Source organism: Bubalus bubalis, chromosome 1 (assembly GCF_019923935.1).
Source record: "Bubalus bubalis isolate 160015118507 breed Murrah chromosome 1, NDDB_SH_1, whole genome shotgun sequence".
Lineage (NCBI taxonomy): Eukaryota > Metazoa > Chordata > Mammalia > Artiodactyla > Bovidae > Bubalus > Bubalus bubalis.
This window is the reverse complement of record NC_059157.1, coordinates 43,999,819-44,023,160: the sequence shown is the minus strand read 5'-3', so window position 1 is coordinate 44,023,160 and position 23,342 is coordinate 43,999,819. Positions and strand designations below refer to the sequence as shown.

The 23,342-nt window shown below is 47.8% G+C and overlaps 1 protein-coding gene across 7 annotated transcripts in view; it reads left to right on the top strand.

Annotated features, from left to right (window-relative positions):
- DLGAP2 (DLG associated protein 2) overlaps positions 1-23,342 on the top strand; it is a 635,944-nt gene that overhangs the window by 354,054 nt on the left and 258,548 nt on the right. For all 7 annotated transcript variants that reach the window (XM_044939120.2, XM_044939128.2, XM_044939133.2 and 4 more), the window contains one exon: positions 13,156-13,188. In XM_044939120.2, the coding sequence (XP_044795055.1) occupies positions 13,156-13,188 (33 nt within the window). The remainder of the gene's footprint in view (positions 1-13,155; positions 13,189-23,342) is intronic.

Below are 23,342 nucleotides of genomic sequence, written 5' to 3'. Positions count from 1 at the left end.
GACATGCATTTAAGACTCGCTCTGATGATTGACATTCCAGTATAATTTGGTGTAATGGGATTTAATTTGTTTGTAGATAAACTTACCTAAAGGGACCATCACAAGAACAGAAATCTCATAGCTTATATAAACAACAGAAAATTAATTAACATGGAAGTACTAATTAGTTTATCCAATTTGCTGGCAGAGCTCTGGGGACCCAGGCACAGAGCTGGGCTGGCACGTGTGGTGGTGGGCAGAGGCAGGGAGAGGAGCAGGTCTCAGGGATGCTGGAGAGTGGAGGTGGTGCAGGTCAGAGAGGAAGGCCCTAGTGAGCCACTGCGTCGTGCTGCCTGCTCAGACCTGGGTGTGGGCACAGGAGAAAATGCCTGGAGCCGTGGCCACAGCCCCGACTGTGGACCTGGCCCGGGGCCTTGGTTACCTCCGTGATTTCTCTGAGGCTCCCCCACCCTACCTGTGTGGCTGACAGCACTTGCTTCTTATATAATGTTCCTTCTCCCTGCAATGCCTCTGTATCTTATTTCCTCTTAAATGTCACTTTAGCTCCTTTCTCAAGGAGCCATCCCTGCTCACAGAGTTAGGGCATCTTCTCCTGTGTGGGCCTTCACACCTGCCCTTGGGCGCATGGGTCATGGCTCATGTATTCTGTTTATCCTTGTGATTCCTTGATTTGTAGACACCTCTGTCACTTAAGGTAAGCCCTGGGGGAGAGGTCACAATGAATGAAGGAAGGAAGGAATGGAAACCTCTCTCAAAGCTTCAAATACCATCTCAGTCTTTCTGGTCTTTGCAGAGCTATTCCTGACACACACACCCCTCCGGAAAACTCAGAGGTTACTCCCCCATTTTTCACTTCCTTTTACTATCATATTTTGTTTTGCTTGCATGTTTGTCTCTCCCTGAAAATATACTCCCAGTACTTGGTGTGGGGCCAGCAACACAGTGAGTACATAAAATGTTTGGGAAATTGTTAATTGAGGAAGGGAATAAAGGATGGGGAGCAGGTCCTCACCTCTGAAGTTCCACGTGAAAGAGATGAAACACAAATAGTGGGGGGAGGGCATAAATTCATCATGGAGCAGTTAAAGCTGACTTCCTAGAAGGACTGGTAATTAAAACAAATGTTAAAGAATGACCAGGACTTCACCAGATGGTGGTGGAACCTAAAAATTCATGCGCAGAGGAATGAAGTGGAGCCCCTAGCACACTATGTACAGAAATTGACTCAAAACGCATTGAAGACCTAAATGTAAGAGCTAAAATTATAAAACAACATAAGCTTAAATCTTTGTGATCTTAGATTAAGTAATGGTTTCTTAGATGAGACACCAAAAGCACAAGCAAAGAAGGGAAAAAAAGACTAGTTGAACTTCATTGAAATTAAGAATGTTTGTGTTTTAAGGGTCACTATCAAGAAAGGGAAAAGAGAACACACAAAATGGGGAAATTGTTTGCAAATTAAATATATGATAAGAAATTATGTGTAGAAATTACAAAGAACTCCTCAATAAAAAGAGACAATAAGCCAATAAAAGGATGAACAAAGGACTTGAATTGATACTTTTCCAAAGGAGATGTGCACGGAGCAAATAAGCAGTTGAAAAGATGCTCACATGAGTATCCATCAGAGAAATGCAAATCTAAGCATCATGGGACAGCATTTCTTACCCGTTAGGATGACTGTAATCAGATACAGACAATGACAAGTGCTGGTGAGACTGTGGAGAAACTGAAGCCTTCATAAACTGCTGTGAGGACTGGGCGAGAAGATGGCGGAGTGGAAGGACGTGGGCTCATCTTCTCCTGCACGAACTCCAAAATTGCAACCCACTGCTGAACAACCATCGACAGGAGAATGTTGGATCCCACGAAAAAAAGATAACCCACATCCAAGGGAAAAGGAGAAGCCCCAGCAAGACAGTTGGAGGGGCGAAATCACATTTAGAATCAAATCCCAGACCCACCAGAGGTGCTCGGAGGGCTCAAACAAGACCTTGTGCACACCAGGACCCAGAGGCCCAACAGAGACTGAGCCAGAACTGTATTTGAGTGTCTGCTGTGGAGTTATGGGTCAGCAGTGGCCTACCGCAGGGGCAGGGGTGCAGGAGACCTAGTCACACAGCCTGTGGCCTAAGCCTCTTGGAGGAGGCTGCCATTAACCTCCATAGAGCCTCCAAGCAGATGACCCACAAACTACAGAACAATTATGCCAAAGAAATTCCGGCACTGTTAAGAAAGTTCTAGGAACCACAACAGATTTCCCAACCTGGGGACCAGGCAAAGGGACTGAGAGCCCCTAGGGAATTTGACTTTGGAGGCACTGGGATTTGATTACAGAATTTACACAGGACTGGGGAAACAGACTCTTGGAGGGCACAAACAAAACCTTGTGCTCACCAGGACCTTTAATGTACTCTGCATGTAAGTTAAATAAGCAGGGTGACAGTGTACAGCCTTGACATACTCCTTTTCTGATTTGGAAACAGTCTGTTGTTCCCTGTCCAATTCTAACTGTTGTTTCTTGACCTGCATTCAGATTTCTCAGGATGCAAGTAAGATGGAGTAGTATTCCCATCTCTTTAAGAATTTCGATAGTTTGTTGACCAACCTAGACAGCATATGAAAAAGCACAGACATTACTTTGTTGACAAAGGTCCATCTAGTCAAAGCTATGGTTTTACCAGTAGTCAAGTATGGATGTGAGAGTTGAACTATAAAGAAATTTGAACGCCAAAGAATTGATGCTTTTAAACTGTGGTGTTGGACAAAACTCTTGAGAGTCCCTTGGACTACAAGGAGATCAAACCAGTCCATCCTAAAGGAAATGAGTCCTGAATATTCATTGGAAGGACTGATGCTGATGCTGAAATTCCAGTCCTTTGGCTATCTAATGCGAAGAACTGACTCCTTGGGAAAGACCCTGATGCTGGGAAAGATTGCAGGCAGAAGGAGAAGGGGATGACAGAGGATGAAATGGTTGGGTGGCATCACCAACTCGATGGACATGAGTTTGAGTAAGCTCTGGGAGTTGGTAATGGACAGGGAAGTCTGGCATGCTGCAGTCCATGGGGTTGCAAAGAGTTAGACATGACTAAGTAACTGAACTGAACTGGAATGTAAATGGTGTAGCCACTTCAGAAAACAGGATGGTATTTCCTTAAAATGCTAGACATAGGATTAGCCTGTTACCAGAAGTTCCATTTCATGGTATATACCCAAGAGAAATGAAACATATGTGCACTCAAAAACCAGTTCACAAATGTTTATAGAGGCATTGTTCATAATAGCCCAAAATACCAATAGCTCAAGTGCCCACCATAAAATGGATAAATAAATCATGGTATATCCATTAAATGGAATATTATTTAGCAACCAAACAAAAGGAAGTACTGACACAGGCTATACCATGGATGAACCTTGAAAACATTTTTCTAAGTGAAGCCAGTCACCTATCACAACCACATGTTATAGAACTGATCTACATGAAGTGTTGAGAATTGGCAGATCTGTACAGAATTAGATTAGTGGCATGACTGCCAGGGGCTGAGCTGATGAGGGACTGGAGGTTGACTGCTAGATGGTACAGGATGAAAATGCTCTAAGACTGATGGTGGCGATGGCTGTGAAACTGTAAATATGCTGGAAAGCAGTGAAGTGAGCTTAAGGGGGAAAAGTGTATGGCACACGAATGGTATCTGAATAGATTTGTTATCATAAAAAAAATCACTAAAGGAAAAGAATGAGTAGTCATTTTCAGAGGGGGAGCAGAAGGATACACTTCATGAAGGATACATGGATGAAGGGTCCTGACTTGGTCTGTGAGCACGGAGTGGTCTAGTGTGGTTCTGGTTTAACCTGGAGGGTAGGTGCTTCTGCTCCGTGCTAAGAGGTGAAGGCTCTATCATTTAGGAAATGGACCTATTAACAGAATCAGAACAGTTTTAATTTCCACATTGAGACTTTTGTTGAAATTTGTTCCTGTTACTTATATATTATCAATACTACCTTTCAATTCAGATGAACACATTTGACCTTCTCAATATTCTAAGTGTGCCATGAGTAGGGCTCTTGTATGTCTTCTAAACTCTTTGTCATCACTGCATAGCATTTGGTCACTTCAGTGTTCGGGAAGTGGTCCCAATGAAATTGGTAAATGAAGCAGAGAACTAACCTAAAAATGTAAGAGTCCTAGAAATTTTCAATAAAACCTGGAAGTAGAGAAACAGTTTTCCTACTAATCACAGTCGTGTTCATGAAAATTAAAAGGTGAAGTGGTGATGCTTCTGGATCATCAGCTACTGCTCAGACCTGCGTCCCTCTTCCCCTCCTCTGTTCCTCTCTATTGATGTTACCTGTTTCTCCTCGGCCTCTTCACCAGGCAGATGCTCTGAATTTGTTGGGCCACTCACACTGTTGTGCATTGGGGTGCAGCATGGAGTATGGTTTGGGTGCCCATATTTTAAATCACATTCAGCTTCTCAGATCTGGTGACAAGACTTGCACTGTAGCTATGTTTGGCTCCAATTTAGAGAGAGATTTTATACAGTCTAAACTATCACAAAGACTTGTTCTCTTTGAAAAATAAATTCAAGCTAAATTCAGAAACATTTTAAACACTCTATACTTTTTCTTAAGGTAGGTTTAACTCCCTTTCAACTTCTTCCACTGCATACACATGCCAAAAATGGGGGAAAATAGGTTATGATAAGTCAAAAAATAGAAGATACCAATTCAGGTGGAGCTGAAGTGTGACAGCCGTCACCTGGCAAAGGATGTTCTAACTTTTGCAGTGGAGCTCTTTCTGTGTGACAGCCTGAGTAATGAGCCCAGACTTGACAATAAGGAACCGCCTTTGTCCATGATGCTGAACGGCGCCTCGCTTATCAGCTCCTGTGAGTCCTGCTGTAATAGATGAGTACCTTGCCACAAACAAAGGAAGAGGCTTCAAAATAAGTGCCATTTTGCTGACACTTTGGGACAAACTAAGGATGCACTGATGTCAGGGCAAGGATATTTGTTACAGAAGGTTCTAGTGGAGGTATTTGCAGCTCAGGGAACTGAAAGTCACCCTGCAGCAACCTTGGACCCTCATTACTAAGGGGCTCCTGTTGGGGTGCCCATCCTGGGTCTCCTGGTTGTCACAGGGTTGCAGACTATTGGGTTCTTTTGGTATTTCATACAAATTTCCTTTAGTTTGACAATGATAAAATAGCTCATGTCCCACGAGGCTAATATTTATTTTCTGTGTGAGATTATCAGAAATAGATATGGCATTTGACTGAACATCTATTTCTCAAAGCATCATTAAATGCTTATGAGCACCTATGAATGTACCATTCTACATCACAAGGATTCTCAGTGCAAACACGTGCATGCGTGTGTGTGTATGTGTCCATCTCTGTGTCTGTGCCAATCAGAGCACAGAAGGCATACAGACAGTAGAAGCATTTGTATAATTACATGTGTATAAAAATGTATGTATTTATGTTTGTGTTTATATATTATGTATTTACACATATTTGCATCATATACATACTCATATATTTAGGTATGCATGTATATATGTGTGTACATATATATGTGACTAGGTCCCTAGGGAGATATTAGTCAGATGAATGACTAAATATTTATGTAAATGTAGTTGGTGTGGCACAAACTACTTAAGGAATGTCAGCTTATACTGTTAGATTGATGAATAGGGATTGATTGTAATACAGTGTAAACCTTGGGGAGATTTCCTCTTCAAAAGAGGAATGGAATCTCCATTTTCAAAGACTCTTCTAATTCTGAGAAATACCTGATATGAGTGCAAGGAATGCCTAGCTGTGGACTCCACACAGCCCAGCTAGAGGGGAGACAACCCCCCTAAACCATTGACTGAAGTGTAAAGACCCTCAGGGCCCATAGGAAGAGGTAGCTGGTTCACCTCGGGGCACCTGGTCAGTGGGGTGTGTCGATTGAGGCTGGTCCTCAGGAGGGGTGCGAGACACGATGACAGACAGGGCAGAGGTGACAGTGTGACCAGCATGGGGACTTTGGTGCAGCAGTGGGGTGGACGTGGGTAGGAGGCAAACACAGGAGGCTGTCCAGGTCCAGATGGTGGGAGTGGCATCTCTGCTGGAAGCAGGCACCTGGGGGGCTGGGGGGCCTTCGGCACCAGCAGCTCTGGGTCTGTGCATCTGAGCTTGGAGCATGTTGTCAGCACACATGACGGGTCCTTCAAGTCATGTAATTAAGTGAACATACCCAAAGAAGCCTTGAAAAGTGAGACAAGCAGTGGGTCAAGAGCAGGGCCTGGGGGATGTCACGTTTTTAGGAGAGAGGTTGTTGTGGCAGCTTGTGATATTGAAGAGACTGAACTGGGGCAGCTCCTTGGAAAACAAGAAATTAAGTTTAGCATCGCGTCTTCATGCCATTTCTGTGAGGACAGTGGAGTAGATGGGAGAGGACTGCTCGCGCCCTTGAGTATTTAGTCAGTGCTGAGAAAAAAAATGGCAGGAGCCTCCCATGTCCAGAATCCTTAGGTGTCATGGGTGCGTCTCAGGAGCATCTGTCACCCAGAAATATTAATAGATCCCTGGTCCTTACAGCCACCTTGCCCACACGATCAGCCAGAGGAGAATGCCTTCATCTCTTTGGGCATCTGTCTTCCTGGCTGAATGAAAGTAGTATACATATACACTATTGATACCATGTATAAAATAGATAACTGGTGAGAACCTACTGTACAGCTCAGAGAACTCTTCTCAGTGCTCTGTGGTGACCTAAATGGGAAAGAAATCCGAAAAAGAGGGGATATATTCATACATATATCTGGCTCAGTTTGCTGTACAACAGAAACTACCACATTGTAAAGCAACTATACTTCATAAAAATTAATTTTAAAAAAGAAAAATAATCTAGTCACTTGCGTCCAGTAGTTCTGGGAATTAATAAAATCGAAGTCCTAAGCAGCATTGAATTCATAGATAAAAATGATGTGAAAATAGAGTGGCCTGTCAGTGCTACATTGGGAACACTTACTCTTGGATCACTTTGTGTCCCAGAGCATCTCTGCCTGGCAGTGAGCATGCATTTGAATTGAATAATCTTGGAGAAGGAAATGGCAACCCACTCCAGTATTCTTGCCTGGAGAATCCCATGGATGGAGGAGCCTGGTGGGCTACAATATAATCTTAGGACCCTGTTTTTCTGGAGAGATTCTAAGAAATCATTTAACTTCCTTAAATCAAGCTGCCTTGGAGGGTAGGTCAGCTCCCCAGAAATGTTCCAAAGTCAACCATGGCATTGTGGGGAAGGGGGGGGGGCGTTGACAGCTGGAAAGCGGTAAGCAGAGGTGTGAGCTCACAGGTGATGTGGCTCCTGAGCAGGTGAGAGACACTACACATAGAAGTCGTCTTCTTGACAAAATATTTTGAAAATGATTAGAAACAAACTTGTGTGATGATTCCTTCCCCAGAGACATACGCTATCCTTCCCCGAAAGGGTTCCACCATCTAGACAAGGCCTGCTCCTCCTGCCAAACCTAGGTCACTCTTGCCAACCCTGGGCATTCCTAACATTTGGTGATTGATCAGCATGTGCGAGGTTTGGGGGAGGAGTTACGTGATGACGTCATTCAGTGCTGGACCAGCCCTGGGGGTGGAATCCACTGCTCCCCCTTTCATAGGCAAATTGTGTCCTGTGCTTTGAAATTGGAACAAAGACAAACTCAGATGATGGTAATATTAACAGCTAATATTTATAGATGGACTTTGTGCCAGAAATATTGTTTTCCTTTATTCTTAACCTGTGTGCATTTTAAAGAGTGCCTTTCCAATTACAAATTCACACACGTTCACCAAGAACTCATTTCATCCTCTCTGTCTCCCACCTAACCCCTACGACCAGCCTCCTGCTATACACTGCTATTACTTAGAAATAACTTCTGGTGAAATCTGCTGTTTACTATTCTAGGCTTCCCCATATATTTATAAATACACAGAACCACGTGTCACAGTATAATATTATCAGTGCCTACCACCCAGCATAAATTCTCGCACCCAGTAGGCTCTCTATACATATTTGTTGAATGATATTAAAGACAGTGCTTTAGTAATTGGAAGATGCAGTGTTCAACCCTTGACTCTCTATTTTTTAATGTTTCAGAGTTTTTCCAGTTTAGTACACAAGATTGCATAGAATGAGCAAATTACGATTTATTCACGTGTTCCTTGTTGATGAATAGTCAGGTTTCTTGAGGTATTATATTTTGTCAGGTGATACTCTCAAATAGTCCTGTTGTCTTACGGTCATATTATCATATACCACGATGGCATTGTAGGGCCATGCTGTGACCTGTCCTGTGTGACCATAGTCGTGCTGTCCTTTTGTCATGTTATTATAAGTTGTGCTGTCTTACAGTCATGCTGTCATCGAGCATATATTGTCTATAGTTGTGTCGTCATGTATGTTATATGTATTACCATGTAGTGGTGTCATACAGCCATGTCATGCCTGTATGTATGTGTGTATGTCCTGTTATCATATCACATGTTGTCATATTAGCACATAGTTGTGTCATATAGCTGCTCCATGTTTTGCCATGAAGCCATGTTGTTCCTGAATCACGCAGCATCACCCCAAGTGCACGGGTGAGTGAGCGCCATATCACCGTGCCCTCTGCGTGTCTGGAGAGCATGCCTGGCTCCTCGAGGGGTGTTTGGCCTGTGGGGCTCTTGCTGTGGACCTCCTCCCTGTGAGAGCACGCGGAGTATCCTGTGTCCTGACTCCCGGCTGCCCTGAGACTTCGGAGACGAAGGGTCCGCCTCCCCTTCATTCCCGGCCCTGGGGGAGTGAAGGCAGACTGGGCACAGGCACAGTCAATGAATGCGGTTGGCACAGCCCACGGCCCAACCCTCTGAGACCACGCCCCCTCCCACCTGGGCCACGCCCTCCATCTCAGGCCACTCCCCCAATCCAAGCCACTCCTCTCCCCAGGCCATGCCTCAGCTAAAGCGTCGGTCACACAACCCCTCAGGCCACGCCCCCTGCCCAAGCCACTCCCGCAGCCCAGGCCACACCCCTGGCTCATACCACGCCCCCAGCTCTGGTCTCCCAGGTCACCCTTCTCTGCCGCAGCGGGTGCCCTGCGCCCTGCCCCTGGCCGACCGCCTTCTTGGAGCACCGGGACCCCATCTGCTTCCTGCTGATGGAGCACTGATGGGAAGAAGAAGCCTCAGGAAAGGGCTGCCCTCTTCTCAGTGATCTTGAAGTCAGCTTTGCCTGCAGCCCTGGTGGCCTCACGGGTCTGTGCCAGCAAGCTTGGCAGGGCACTTGCAGGGCTTCTGAGCGTCAGCTGCCCCCCCCGGGGCTCCCTGGGGAGCTGCTGTCAGCTCACCCCTGGGTCACCTCGTGAGAAGGGCGGGCAGGTGGGAGAGGGGGGAGGTGACTAACTCACTCACAGGCCTGAGACAAGCAGCTCCACTGCAGAACACTTTCTGGGTTCACACCGGCGTCTCTCTCCGCGTAAGGATGAGAACACGTGTGCACTCACACAGGAGAACGAACTAGCTCCAGCGGGCCAGACCTGCAGCGTGGGCACAGGCGAGTTCTCCGGGGTGCACCTGGAGCAGGGACAGATTTCTCTCTCTCGTGTCAATTAGCATATGTGAGTGTAGTTGTCTCCTAATTTAAATGAGACTCTGCACTAATGATGATGAACTCACAATGCATCACGTTTATTCCCTCATCACTGCCGGAGTCTTTACCGGGGGTCTCTGGGGAAGAAGGTGATAACACAGACAGAATCCCGTGGGCCCACGGGATCCCACCTTTCCTGTCACGGGATTCCAGGATGTGATCAGCTGGCACAGGGCTTGGGGATGTGTCTGAGCACAGGGAGGCAGAAGCCTGAAAACACAGAGCCAGAACCTCACCCACAAAGCCCCACTCAGTGCCTGGTCTGTGCGTGTTCAATCCACTTTAGCAGCAGCACAACCCACCTTTTAGACGAGGACCAGATGGGAAACCAAGCTGGAGGGTCAGGGCTTTCACAGACCTCGCAGCCCCAATTCAGAGGAAGCCCCCCCACCTGAGTGGCCATATCTGCATACATACTTGCCTGTGAATTAGCTGCTTTACAGCAAATCCCGAGTGACATGAAGCCCAGCAGCAGCCCAGCGTCCCCAGGGTTTAGGTCCCCTGAGCCCATGGTCAGGGGTCCAGGCTGCACCCCCTCTGTCACGTTGCCTGGTGCCAAATCACTCTTTCCACCCTCCTACATCCTCCCTTCATCCCTTGACCATCCTACCCCTCCCCAGACTGCCTCATTTAAGATGCTTCATGGTTTAGACCAGTGAGCCCAGTTTCTCTCTCTGCCATGGCTCCTCCCGCTGCTGACTGAGCCCTGGGGAGGAGAGGAAGGTCCCAGATCACAGACACTGACAGCCCCTCTTATTTGGGAGAAACGACCCCCAAAAAGCCCCGTGAGCCGCACCTGCTAACCCCAAGTCCACTCATTGCCACAACATGAGCCGTGAGCATCCCGCTCCGTCCAGAGCTGTGGCCTCTCCTACGACTTCCCACACGGGGGCCTCGGGCCCTGGGCCTGGTGCCTGTCCCTCCCTGCCCCTGGCCAAGGAAGCCCCAGTGCTACAGTTCACTGCCTAAGTAAGTTCCTGGGAAGCTTCCCACAGCCTAGCCGTGGTTTCCGCTCCTCTGAGCTGCTGCTGTTCACCGCACATTGTCCAGCCTCTGTGACATTAACCACATCGGCCTCTCTAAGGCCGCCTTTCTCCTGTCTGTACACAGGGCACAGGACAGGATGGGGTGTAATTGGGGGCAGATATTCCTGTCAGGTGACAGGGAATTTACAGGAGGTGTGGACTCGGTGGTCTTCATCTGTTTCTGGGAGTGTCAGTGTTCTCACGTGGGCATCCTGTGAGCTGACGGTGTCCAGGATCCTGTCAAGTCCATGGACCCACCGCACCCTTGGGAGAGGAGACACCTCACGTGTGGACCTCCTGCTCCAGAGCCTCCCCGCTGCTGCCCGGGAGACATCTATGTTACATTAGCTACTTCTCTGCGAGCACGGGCAGGACCCCCAGGCAGGACAGACTCTAAGCATATGCCCGCCCTGCCATGTGTGCGCATCCGCCCCATGCACCCAGCTGCCAGCAAATCCCCAGCGCTGATGGGGCTTGTCCCTGTGTCGTGGGCCCTTGTACCCAGACACGAGGTAGGGATCCCTGGGTGGGGAGTCCCAGGGCCACAGCTCTGAGGTGCTCGGAGAGGCAGCAAGTGTTGAAGTTCAGAGTGGGTGTCATCACAGTGAGGTCCATGGCCCACCGTCCACTTGGGTCACCATCCAGGGTCAGTTGTCATTCTGGTGTGTGTTTCTGATGGTGAGGTGGTAACGTCTGGAGGTCACAACCCTGGTGATGAGGATCAGCCCTGACCAGCGTGCCCACTCACACAGGCTCGGCACTCCCGGCGTCTTCTTGTTCCCTCCAGCTCGTGGGAGGTCAGGAGCTCTGGGAACTGTTTACCTCAGCTCGGGCTGGCTACCCCAGGAGGCATTTGCTGGATGCGCTGGGCCCTCACTGCCTCCTGTTACCAGTGCCTGCGGCTTGTGGCAGAAGGCTATGCCGGATCTTTAGGAGAAGAACCTGTCAGACATGCAGACAGTGCTGGACCAGCCACTGCATGTCCTGGGCGTGACACACGGATGACAGATTCCTATCATCTTGCTGGAAACGATTCTTTAAAGACTAAGGCCTAAATGCATTAATAATCGAATTTGAAATGGCATTTGCTTAAGACTTGTGTTCTGGAGACGTTAATATGCCACAGGCTCAACTAATACCATCTCCCCACTTCTTCTTTGAACCGAAGAATGATCCTTGGTTCACAGAATCTGAATTTCCTGAGGGTGCCCGTTACTGGGCCACCACCATCGTCAGCATCATTGTGCTGTTGCTGTGGTTTCAACTTGTGGGATGGTTCTGAACACATACAACATGATAACCTGGAGGGAGATGAAGTCCACTGAGAATGTCTTGAATTTGTGGGTCAGTTTTGATGCAAATTCAGTTATCATTGCACGATTCTTGTACCAAGTAAAAACCTGGTGGTGTTTGGTCCCTTCCAGGGCAGCAGGGGCAGAGTGGGTCAGGGTCAAGTGTGGGGCTGGGCATGAAGCCCTCTGCCCTGTGGCCACCCCTCCCCCGCCCCATCGTCAGCTCCCAGTGGTGACCTCCCCTCCCTGCAAATGGGCCGCCTGGACCCTTGTCACAGTGACAAGAGCCCCTGGGGCCTGGGACATCCCTAAATGCAGGCGGTGCTGGTGGCCCCACCTACACGGAGCAGCTGAGTATGTGCAGCGTGCAGAGGGTGGGGTGCAGGAGCTCCTGGTGAGCTGGGGAGGGTGGGCTCCTTCATGGCGGGTCCTTGGCCTCTGTTTGGGGTGGGAGTGTTATATCTGTTCTGTGGGGCTTTCCCCTAGGCCTGGATTTGGAGGGAAGGGGAGGGGGAGAGACCCGAGGGCTGGGAGTCCTGTGTGCAGCCGGCTCTGCTGTCCAGGCTGCAGCTCTTCTGGAAAAGGAGGCCCTTTGTGCAGGGTCTGGGGGGACAGCCCCGCAGCCCCGCCTCCACTGTGCCCACAGGTGCCTGGCTTCTGCTAAGGTGCAGCCCGTGGCAGTGTCCCCGGGGATCCTGGGACCTCCTGCAGACCCTGGTGCCCAGTCGTGGGCCTGCTTTGTGAGCACTTGGTACTTGTCCATTTGAGTGTTTTTACTGAAACACAGCCGTATACGTTTGCTGATAATTATTTGTGCTTGAGAGATCTAACAGAGTTGTAATCAAAGTTTTCAATATTAATATTGAGTGATAAATATATTGTCCTTATTTCAGCTGAGTAATATGAGTCACGTACAGCTGTGAACGTGTGTTTAGTATGTGCAGATGCATCTGACACAGTTGCTGCCATTTAAAAACTGTATCATGTAAAACACCTGCAACAGTGGTTTCTTTACAATAAAATCTGCTGAGATGCGAAGTCAGGGCTGGTTGCAAGCCAGGGCGACTGGGTTGCAAGCCTGCCCATCAGGCTGCCACTGAGTCTGAGTCTGTGGCTGAGCTGGGACTGACCAACGCCTCTCTCTGTTCTGTTTGCAGAGTCACAGTGCACCCTCTGCGGAGAGCCGGAAGGTGAGTGCCCCTTGTCCCACGAGCCTCAGGTGGGCACACCCTATCTTGTGATGGACACCGTGGAGCCCATCGGTGGCAGGTTACAGATCCATAGCCTGGTCTTTGCAGTGTTTGATGAAAAAGTGAGGAGAAGAATCAGAACCGAGCATGGGACGGGCACTGGGCGGGAGATGCTTGTCTCCAGAGGAGAATTGGCACTGCTCCCAGACCACAGCACCCGGATGTGGATTCAGAAATGTTTGAGACATGTTTTTATGGGCTTTAGATAAATTAGCTGGTGTGCAACAGGCCTCACATGAAAGGAGGCCTCTGGGAGCCCTTCCTTCCTAGTTGTCAGGGTCAGAAGCTGAGAGGGTGGGGTCCGAGCAGCGGCCCCCCAGCAGCGTGTGGCGTGTGCCCCCCACGGGGCTTCCATCCACACATGGGATCACTCCTCCAAGGAGGTGTCTGCCCACAAGTTGAAAAAAGAGTGAGCAAGGGGGTAACCAGGAAGTTCCATCAGGCACTGCACTACCTGGGTTTTGTGACTAGGGAACTGCTCTGTGCTGTTTGAGGGTCATGTGGTGACACGCAGAGCTGCGGGGAGCTCAGGTGCTGGTGTCTTAAGCTTCACTGTTACGGAAACGTGACATCTGGGCCCTGGTGTTTCCGGGGTCAAACAACATTCAGGGTTTAAGGTCCTGGGGCAGCTGCTCCCGGATGCCGGTTGGGAGCGGGTTTCATCTGCGTGATGTGGGAACCTCGGAGATGCCAGGGGTCATGGGGGGTCAGGGGTCCTGGGGGTTGTGGGTGTCCTGAGGTGTCTGGGGGTGACAGATGGAGTTCTCCAATGTGTCCTGTGTCTTTTCCTGTTGTCTCAGCTCTTCCTGTCATCCCCACATGGGCCGAGCCCATGCCTAGGCCTCCCATCTAATCCCCTTGTCCTCTGCGTCCCCACTTTTTGTGGAAGTGTGTGCCACACACACTGCAGGAGTCTTGAAGCATGAAGCTGTTGTACATGGTGGTGTCTGAAAACCCATGCTGAGCTTCACTGTCCATGTGGCCGTGAGCCGCCATCCGTGTTCCATGGGCTGACGGTGTGTGCGTGGGGTTGTCGCCAGTGAGTGGAGTCAGCGGAGCCTGGTGCGCAGGGAGGGGTGAAGCGCTGATTCAGGCACATGTGTTGTCTGGAATCCAGGCTGGGTCGAGGGGTGTTGGTGTTTCCATGGATGCCCGGGGGGCAGGATGAAGTGGACGAGCCCTGGCTGGCCGGCAGCAGAGCACGGTAGAGCCAGGCCCAGGTCCAGGCAGAGGCCCAGCCCTACACTCAGACCCAGGCCTTCCCGACCCGGATGAACTGCGTCCACCTGCCCGAGATCCAGGTCAGGAGTGCTGTCAGCCCAGCAGGGGGACCTGTTGGGGGAGGGAAGACGCATCTGTCCTTGTTCTGGGGCAGATGGGCTTGTGGATGTTTAATCAGAGTCCAACTGTACTTGGTGTGAGAGTGACCCCAGTCATCCAGCCGGAGGGGCCCTGAGGGTCAGGGTGGTCTCAGGCTGCAGCCAGGTGGCCATGGGACCAGGGCTGACCCCTCGCAGGACTCCTCCCCTCTCACAGTCATTTCAGGGTTTCAGACATGCAAGTGGAGTTGCTCCACACGAGAGAGCAGGAAAGATTGGACGGCATGGCCTCAGCTGTGCTTTATTTTTTGAAAAGCATGATCATATGAATATTCATACATTTTTAAATCATTTAAGTAATTAGTCTGAGTGAGGGCTGGCTGGGTGCAGTGAGCAGAATCTGAAATCAGCTTTTTTGTTTGTAATTTCTTCAGCAGCTTCTATCAGTTAACTCATAAGCCTGCTGCAGAGCGAGGATCAGAGCCAGCGGCTGGCGGCAGGATGTCAGGCTCAGATCTGGGCCCATGCACTCATCACACCCGGAAGGTTAAGGCATCAATTGATGGAGCTCCCTTTCTTGTCAGGGCTGTGAACAGTGTTTCACCACTAAACCAGTCATGTGGGAAACACCTATTTGCATTTTAATGATGAGTTCTCTGGGAGAGAGCAGTTCCTGGATCCAGATTGAATAGTTAGCGTTGCCTCAGATGATAGTATCTATCATGCCAGTGAGACTGGGGACCAAGCTGTGGGAGGCTGTGGACCTCAGGACTTTGAGGTTGTGGGCTGCTGAACTGCGGAGGCCTGCTTTCTGGAGACCAAGAAAGTTTAATTGTGTATAAAATGCAGATCACAGTTTGAACATGCCAGTTGCTTACGCTCTCTACATCGCAAGGCTTGTGAAATTTGGACGACTATGTTTTTCTGAGATGAGGATGTTTCATGGAATTTATTGTTATTTATTGGAATCTTCCTTTCTACCCAGAATGGGGACCCATTTCCAAAAAAAGAAAAAGTTTAAAATTTACTAAGAGCAATCTTATTTATTGACATAATTTTCTATACTAATTTAATAAATTAGACCATCTCAACTTGTGTCATTTTCCTAGTGGTTCCTGTTGTCATTTAGACCTTGGAAGTAACTGGATGTCATACAGCAAGGTTACCTTCTAAGGTTTCCTTGGCACTGAAAGACTCTCAGAAGGTTTTGTATGATATAACCCATCACTGTAATACAGGGAGATGATTTGGGGTATATGATGGTTTTCCAGCATGCACCCATTGACAGGTGCATGTTACCGCTTGCCTATTAACAAGCGCACCAAGAAAACTGTAGACCATGGTGGGGCCATAGCCAACTGTTCATGGACTTGTCTGTCTGTTTACACTCTGTGGTTCAACCTGCTCTCCTTCCTAAGAAATTTTCTGAGGTGGGAAGACAGATCCTGATGCCTGGTAGGGTCGAAGAGAACTTATTTGAAATCTGCTCTAATGTAATGACAGTGTCTTACATTTATGTCATTTAACCCAATTAAAACTAGGGAATGAAATAGGCTCTTATGATACAAATCTGGCATGCAGGAATGTGCTACAAAAATGTTATGATGGATTTTGAAAAAAAGATTTTTCAGTGATAGAGACCTTAAGATGATCACTTCAAAGCAGTGGACCATTTGTGGTGGCATATACATCAGATCGTTAGAACTGGACATGGAACAACAGACTGGTTCCAAATAGGAAAAGGAGTACGTCAAGGCTATATATTGTCACTCTGCTTATTTAACTTATATGCAGAGTACATCATGAGAAACGCTGGGCTGGAAGAAGCACAAGCTGGAATCAAGATTGCCGGGAGAAATATCCATAACCTCAGATATGCAGATGACACCACCCTTATGGCAGAAAGTGAAGAGAAACTCAAAAGCCTCTTGATGAAAGTGAAAGAGGAGAGTGAAAAAGTTGGCTTAAAGCTCAACATTCAGAAAACAAAGATCATGGCATCCGGTCCCATCACTTCATGGGAAATAGATGGGGAAACAGTGGAAACAGTGTCAGACTTTATTTTTCTGGGCTCCAAAATCACTGCAGATGGTGACTGCAGCCATAAAATTAAAAGACGCTTACTCCTTGGAAGGAAAGTTACGACCAACCTAGAGAGCATATTAAAAAGCAGAGACATTACTTTGCCAACAAAGGTCCGTCTAGTTAAGGCTATGGTTTTTCCAGTGGTCATGTATGGATGTGAGAGTTGGACTGTGAAGAAGGCTGAGCACTGAAGAATTGATGCTTTTGAACTGTGGTTGTTGGAGAAGACTCTTGAGAGTCCCTTGGATTGCAAGGAGATGCAACCAGTCCATTCTAAAGGGGATCAGTCCTGGATGTTATTTGGAAGGAATAATGCTAAAGCTGAAACTCCAGTACTTTGGCCACCTCATGCGAAGAGTTGACTCATTGAAAAAGACTCTGATGCTGGGAGGGATTGGGGGCAGGAGGAAAAGGGGACAACAGAGGATGAGATGGCTGGATGGCATCACCGACTCAATGGACACAAGTTTGAGTGAACCCCGGTAGTTGGTGATGGACAGGGAGGCCTGGCGTGCTGCGATTCATGGGGTCGCAAAGAGTCAGACACGACTGAGCAACTGAACTGAACTGATACATCGGATCACTGGGAAAACGTTGTTTGTAGAAATGCCAATCCAAAAAAACAAGATTAAGGTTAAAAATGGAAATCTCAGAAAGTTTGAAGTGAGAAATTTTCTTTCTAAATCTGAATATTTTTTTTACTTTGATCATTTAAAAACAAATTGCATACTGCTACTGGAATTTTGGACAAACATATACACACCAATGTTTTATTATAAATAGAATGAGTCCAAAATACTTCTTCTCCCTTCGTAACCCCCGAGTAAAAACAAACAAACAAAAAAGAATTTTCCCTGTATTTGTATTATTATGTTCTTGATTTTTTTTAAGTGCAAATATTCAAGATTTTCGCTACTAGTGACTATAAACGATGGAAATTTCCGCACTATTTTTATACCTTAACTGAGAGTGTGTCATCCTGAGATTTTAAGGCCTCTCAACAATTAGGGAAAATAATAAGGTTGCTTTTAGATAACTGGGCATCAGAGGGTTCAGTGAGAAGCATTCTCCACCCCCTCCCAGCCCCGACCCCTGTCTGCAGAAATGGGGGCGTCGGTTCTCAAATAGCAACAACCAGTGCCCCTCTGGTTTTGAGATCATAGCTTTTTAATTGTATGCTTTAGATAAAAATTATTTTCTTCTGATTGCTCTTCTTGGATGGTTAGTGGAAGATAACCACCATTTATTAAGTTCTCCACATGCGCCAGGCACTCTAGAAAAAATTAGTGTTGCTTAGGAACTGAAGAATTCACCTAATTTGTGAGAGAAAACAGAACCCTGCTCCAACCAATCTGTCTTCCAGGACCTTAAAATGGCTTGTGTTATAGTGGAAATCAGAAAACACTGCCTAGGGGAAGACAGAGAATACTGTTCCTCATAAAAGTTTATGATGGGGGCATAGAAGCATAGATGACATCCCATCCCCGCTACAGACATAAAGTCGCTGCATGATTTTATCAACATTTGCTTTCAGCACATAGTTGAACTGAATGGAATGAAAAAAAGCAAGGGAATCGCTTAGGTCCCAAGAATTAGGGGGAGATTGTAAACCTGAGGGTGGGCGTGCGTCCCGAGGCAGTGGCCCCTGAGCAGTAAACCCCGAAAGGATGGGAGGCGGTCAGAGAAGAGGCGTGCTGCACCTGCAGGCTGGAGGCACAGGGGGTAGGGCCGATGGGGAGGGATGCTGGGGCTGAGCCCTGGGAATGAACCCCAGAAGCTCAGTGAGCTTCCCCGTTTGTGAGAGAAGGCCTAGAGAACATCCGCCTGAGAAAGCTAATCACATTTCCACGGCTGTGGGTAGAACATGGTTACCAATGGTATGCACATTCCAGGCACGGATGTCAGATCTGAATTCCCACGAGCTGAGTCAGAGGTCCATGTGGTGAAATTAATGTGGACATTGTTCTAGAAGCAGAAGCGTTTAGGATTCTGTCCAAGCCTGACTGCTGTGGCTGATTCCAATCACAAATTATCTGCAGGATCTTTGACAAAATGGGGCTCCAGGAGCTCCTTCTCCTCTTAAAAATAACCCTCATTTTAGATAAACATACAGTGAAATATTGTGTGTCGTATAAAGAAACTTCAGGGTGAGAAACCCTGATAGAAGGATGAGAATCAACAGACCTGCACAGGTGCTGGGTAGGTTTAAAATTACTAAATAGATTTTCAAAAGGAAAAGAGACCAGAGTTAAGGAAGTATCTGGTATGAAAACAAGGACAGATTATAAAAACAGTGTGTCTAGAAACAAGAAATGTCATTGAAAATCACTGCCGTGTCCATATGTTGTACGTGGATTTGACAGAGCTGGAAAGAGAAGAGCTGACTAGGAAAGTGATATGAGGCCATCAACTAGAGCTGCACACAGACACGTGAAGGAGACATGAAACGAGAATGCAGGTGCAGGGGAGGCGCTGCAGAAGCACAAGCACGCTCCTGGAGTTGGGCGCGAGGTGAAGGAGAAGGGTGAGATGAGGCTTTGCTCGAGAAGGAAAGGCTGAGGTTTTCCCAGAACTGAAGCGGCAGGTCTCACCTCTTGATCCACAGACTCCCAGTGTTGAAGACAATAAATAAGGCGTGCCCACATCTTATAAAGGGAAGCTACAGAATATGCGAGCTGAACAAGTGATCTTAAATATAGCCAGAGAGAAGACACAGACTACGATGAGGAGGAGGCTTCCCGTCGTAAAGACTGATGCCAAATGGACTAATAACCGACCATTTCTGAGAAAATAGAGGGAGTGAGGAAGATGCCACACATGCAGCAGAAATCTCTCCAGAATAGGCGAGAGAGGGTGGAGGGGTGGGGAGGCTCAGATAACATAGAATACATGAGAAGAGAGGGTGGAGGGGAGAGACCAAAGGGCTCAGATAACACAGAATACATTAGAAAAGCGACTCAGGTGTTTTTACACATCAATAAAATTATTTAATGATAAAAAGTTACAGTTCTTAGAAGCTAAAACAGTAGAACTGACTCAAATATGCAAAAAAGAAAAAGAGGATTACAGCGAGAAACTGACAGATCCAGAATCCAATGGGAAACCCTCGCCTCAATTTTTGAGGAGAATCTTGCAGGAGGGAGCTGGTCCCCAGGGAGAGCAGAGGATCCAGGGCATTTCCCAGGCATCCAGCATCCCTCCTGGGAGCCCTGTCTTTTGTTTGCTGAAGGGAGATATTTCTGGCCGAGGTCAAGGTTTAGTCTTCTGCTTGACCTCAGTCCTTCTGTGCTGTGGCTCTGTGGCCACAGCACATGCTTGCCCAAACGGTCTGAGCTTTTATTGGAAATGTTTGCAGGAGTCCAGGACCCTCTTGGCTCCAGAGGAGCAGACATTCCTTGGACCACACTCTCTCAGCAGAGCATCTCTGCCTTCCCTCCCTGGGGCCGTGAGTTAACACATGGGCCCTCTGGATTCTGGTCCTACCTCCTAACACAGAACTGCAGGAGTACATAGACAGGCTGGAGAAGGGCTGGTGGGGACTCTGTGTGTGTGTGTGTGTGTGTGTGTTTGTGATGAGCAGGGAGGGAGATCATGGGACACACAGGACTGGTTGGCATTTGTTATCTCAGTGGAGCTTAGTTTCATGTGTACAGGGAAATGAGACTTGCGATATATTTGTATTAAATGTAGAAAAGTCCAGAAAAGCCTTCAGGGACTAGCTGGCGCTCCGTCTCCCTGACCAGTGCTCCAGGTGCTCTCCATCACCTGCAGACACGCACCCTCTGGATGCCTCTGTGCCCTGTTGTGCTTCCTCTCAGCCTTCCTCGCCTCCTTCCTCCTCTCGGGGTTCCTGCTGCAGCTCAGTGCGTGTCAGACTCGGAGCTGAGCACTGGTCTGTTGGCACTTTGAGCACGGGAGCCCTGTCCCTTCATCTCTGCCCCCCACAAGCCCATGTTCCTGACTGTTAGGGTGTCTGGTCTTACTGTCAACCAGGGTAGTTGTATAAGCTACACTTCAACTCAGAGGTGAAGCCACAGCCATTACGTGTAATAGAACAGAGTGAAAATGGATATGAATTGCACACACCATCTGGTGTCGAGACTGTCACAATTATGCATTTATGCAGAATGATATAAAATGCACAAATGAACCCTAATTTGCAAATTTCAATTTTTTTTTAGATTATGCAATATCTGAGTTTTAGGCATTCAGCTGGCACTGAAACAATTTTACCTCATTACTTTGCTCAAGGAATAAATAAATATTCCATGTTTCTGGTCACTGGATAATTTAAATATCAGATTTCAAGTTTACTATGTGTAGATAAAGTACTGTCTATTTTCTTGCCAGTAAACTTAGGCCCGTTTGTTGCCTTCTGAAGCATGTATGAGAGGTGAAGGTGCACATGGAATATATGTACTTGAATGCTGAGAAGAGTCAAATCAGAGGTGTTCCTAGTAATTCATAATAAACCACCCTGAAATACTGGGAAGGATGGATAAGGAGAAATTTAACATGAGGGCAGGCTCTGACATTCGTCTTCCCTGTTAGAATGTTGCCATCCGGAATGCACGAACTTTGTTTTAAAATTTGAATCTTAACTCATATCATCTCAGGATCCATGGATAAAATACCCCCCATTTAGGTTGCCTTTTGGTTGATGTGAAGAGATTTCAGTGTCCTCAAGAAAATTCTTTCCGTCTTCTCAAGCTCCAGAGAAGAGAGAAGTGAGTGCTTGTGTTCCCTGAGAATGAGTCCCTGCAGAGGGTGCATTATCTCCACTCTCCACCTCTTTTCCTGTGATTTTCTGAGCCTGAGTTTTGAACTGTACATCGGCATTCATCATGAGAGCCCTTTGGGAATGTCATTCTGAGGTGCCGGGTGCCGGGTGCCGAGTGCTGAGATGTTTTCAAAGACAAGGAAGCGTCTCTGTGCCTTGGACCTTCGGGCAGAGTAGGCCCGGGGCTCAGTGGCTGTGCTGGGACCGCCAGCCCTGGAGTGCGCCTTCCCCAGTGGGTCCCCAGGGCGGCAGCAAGGCCCTGCCAGCCACGAGACATGCCTCAGGTGGACGCAGCAGAGGAGGAGGGCTGGCGGAGCGTCGGGGTCACGGCTCGGCCGCTGGGGCTCCAGGACAGCGGCCTGCGCTCTCGCGCGCCGTCTGCCCTCCCCTGGTGACTGTGCTGTGCCTTCATCCTTGCCTTCCTCTTGGATTTTCTCCCTTTTCCTGCCTGCATTTCACAAGCACTGACTGAGTCCCAGGACTCCGCACTGGGTGCCGGGAAGGAAAGCTGGAAGGCACTGCTAGACCACGTCCTCTGAGCTCTGAGAATGTGCTGGAAAGACTACCCATCATGGTCCACAGTGTCTGTCATAAGAGATTCACAGAAGGTATGACTTGAAGTCAAGGTCGAACAGTTGACCTTTCTCCAATATTTGTCCAAGTTTGTGTTTACAGTTTGGCTTGGTTTCAGGAGTTACTTGTTTTTAAGTGACTGACAGAGATGAGAAACCCTTCCTGCTGAATCCCTTGTTTTTTATTAATAATATATATTCATAATTTTGTTTTTCTCTCTGATTGTTACATCTCATTACCAATGTCACAAATAACAAGTTATTGAGTCTTCCCAGCATCTATCAGTGTAGAATGACCTTGGAGGTAAACTTCCCATAGAATTTCTGTGTTCTTCCACAACCAATCTTGTGATCAAATGACCCAGAACTCAGGCTGTGGACTTACAAGTTAGCAAAATGCTTGCAAGTGCTTTTAAAAAGGGAACAATTGCTGTGGTGTCACAGACAGACCAGTGGTCTTGGAACCAAGAGAGCAAACCAGATGTCTGACTCATTACCCTAAAAATGTTGAACTAACAGCGGTTCTCCCTTCATGGGATCCCTGAGGGGTCCTGTGAGAGAACGTGAGTGGAGGTGACTGCTTTCCTGACTGGCGAGCGTTCTCAGGAAAGACCTGGCCCTCGGGCATGCTACAGGTGGTAGATTTCTTCCACTTCTCGTTCCCATGTTTCCCTCTTGAAAAGGCCCCTCCCTTCCCACTGTAGACACACTGTCTTCCCTTCAGCTCTGCTCTCTGTTGACCATGAATGCTCCCCGCCCCGCCTGTGGACCACAGGTGGTTTTGTTTCCTAAACACTGAGAGGCCTCATCTCACCAACATGGAAAATGACATGCAGGCGGGGGCTGTGTAGCCTGAGCAGGAACAGGAGTGTCAGAGATGCTCAGCCACGTGTAATGAGGGGAGTAGTCAGGCGCGTTCAGCATGTTGAAACATGTTTCTCTGAGACGAGAAATGGAAAGAAAAGTAGGATATGCAATGGGCAAGGGAGAGCCTTTGCTGGATGTGACTATTGATCATCTGAACTTCATTGACTAATAAGATATAAAATCGTTGGCTCTGCCCTTAAAAATAGGTGTTGAAATACATGCCTTTTTTGGCTCTTGCCTTATATCCAAAGCTACTCACTTTCCTGGAGAGAAACACAGTTTCTCCCTCCAGGGATAGGAGAGTGGGGCCAGGAATCAGGGGCTGGTGGTCCAGCTTCTTCCTGTTGATGGAAGCATGAACTTTCATGAAAAGCTGACCCTGTGGATCTGCTGTTCACAGCCAAAGAGTTTCCCAGTTGTGTGTCTACACACACACACACACACACACACACACTCTCACACACATGTCTA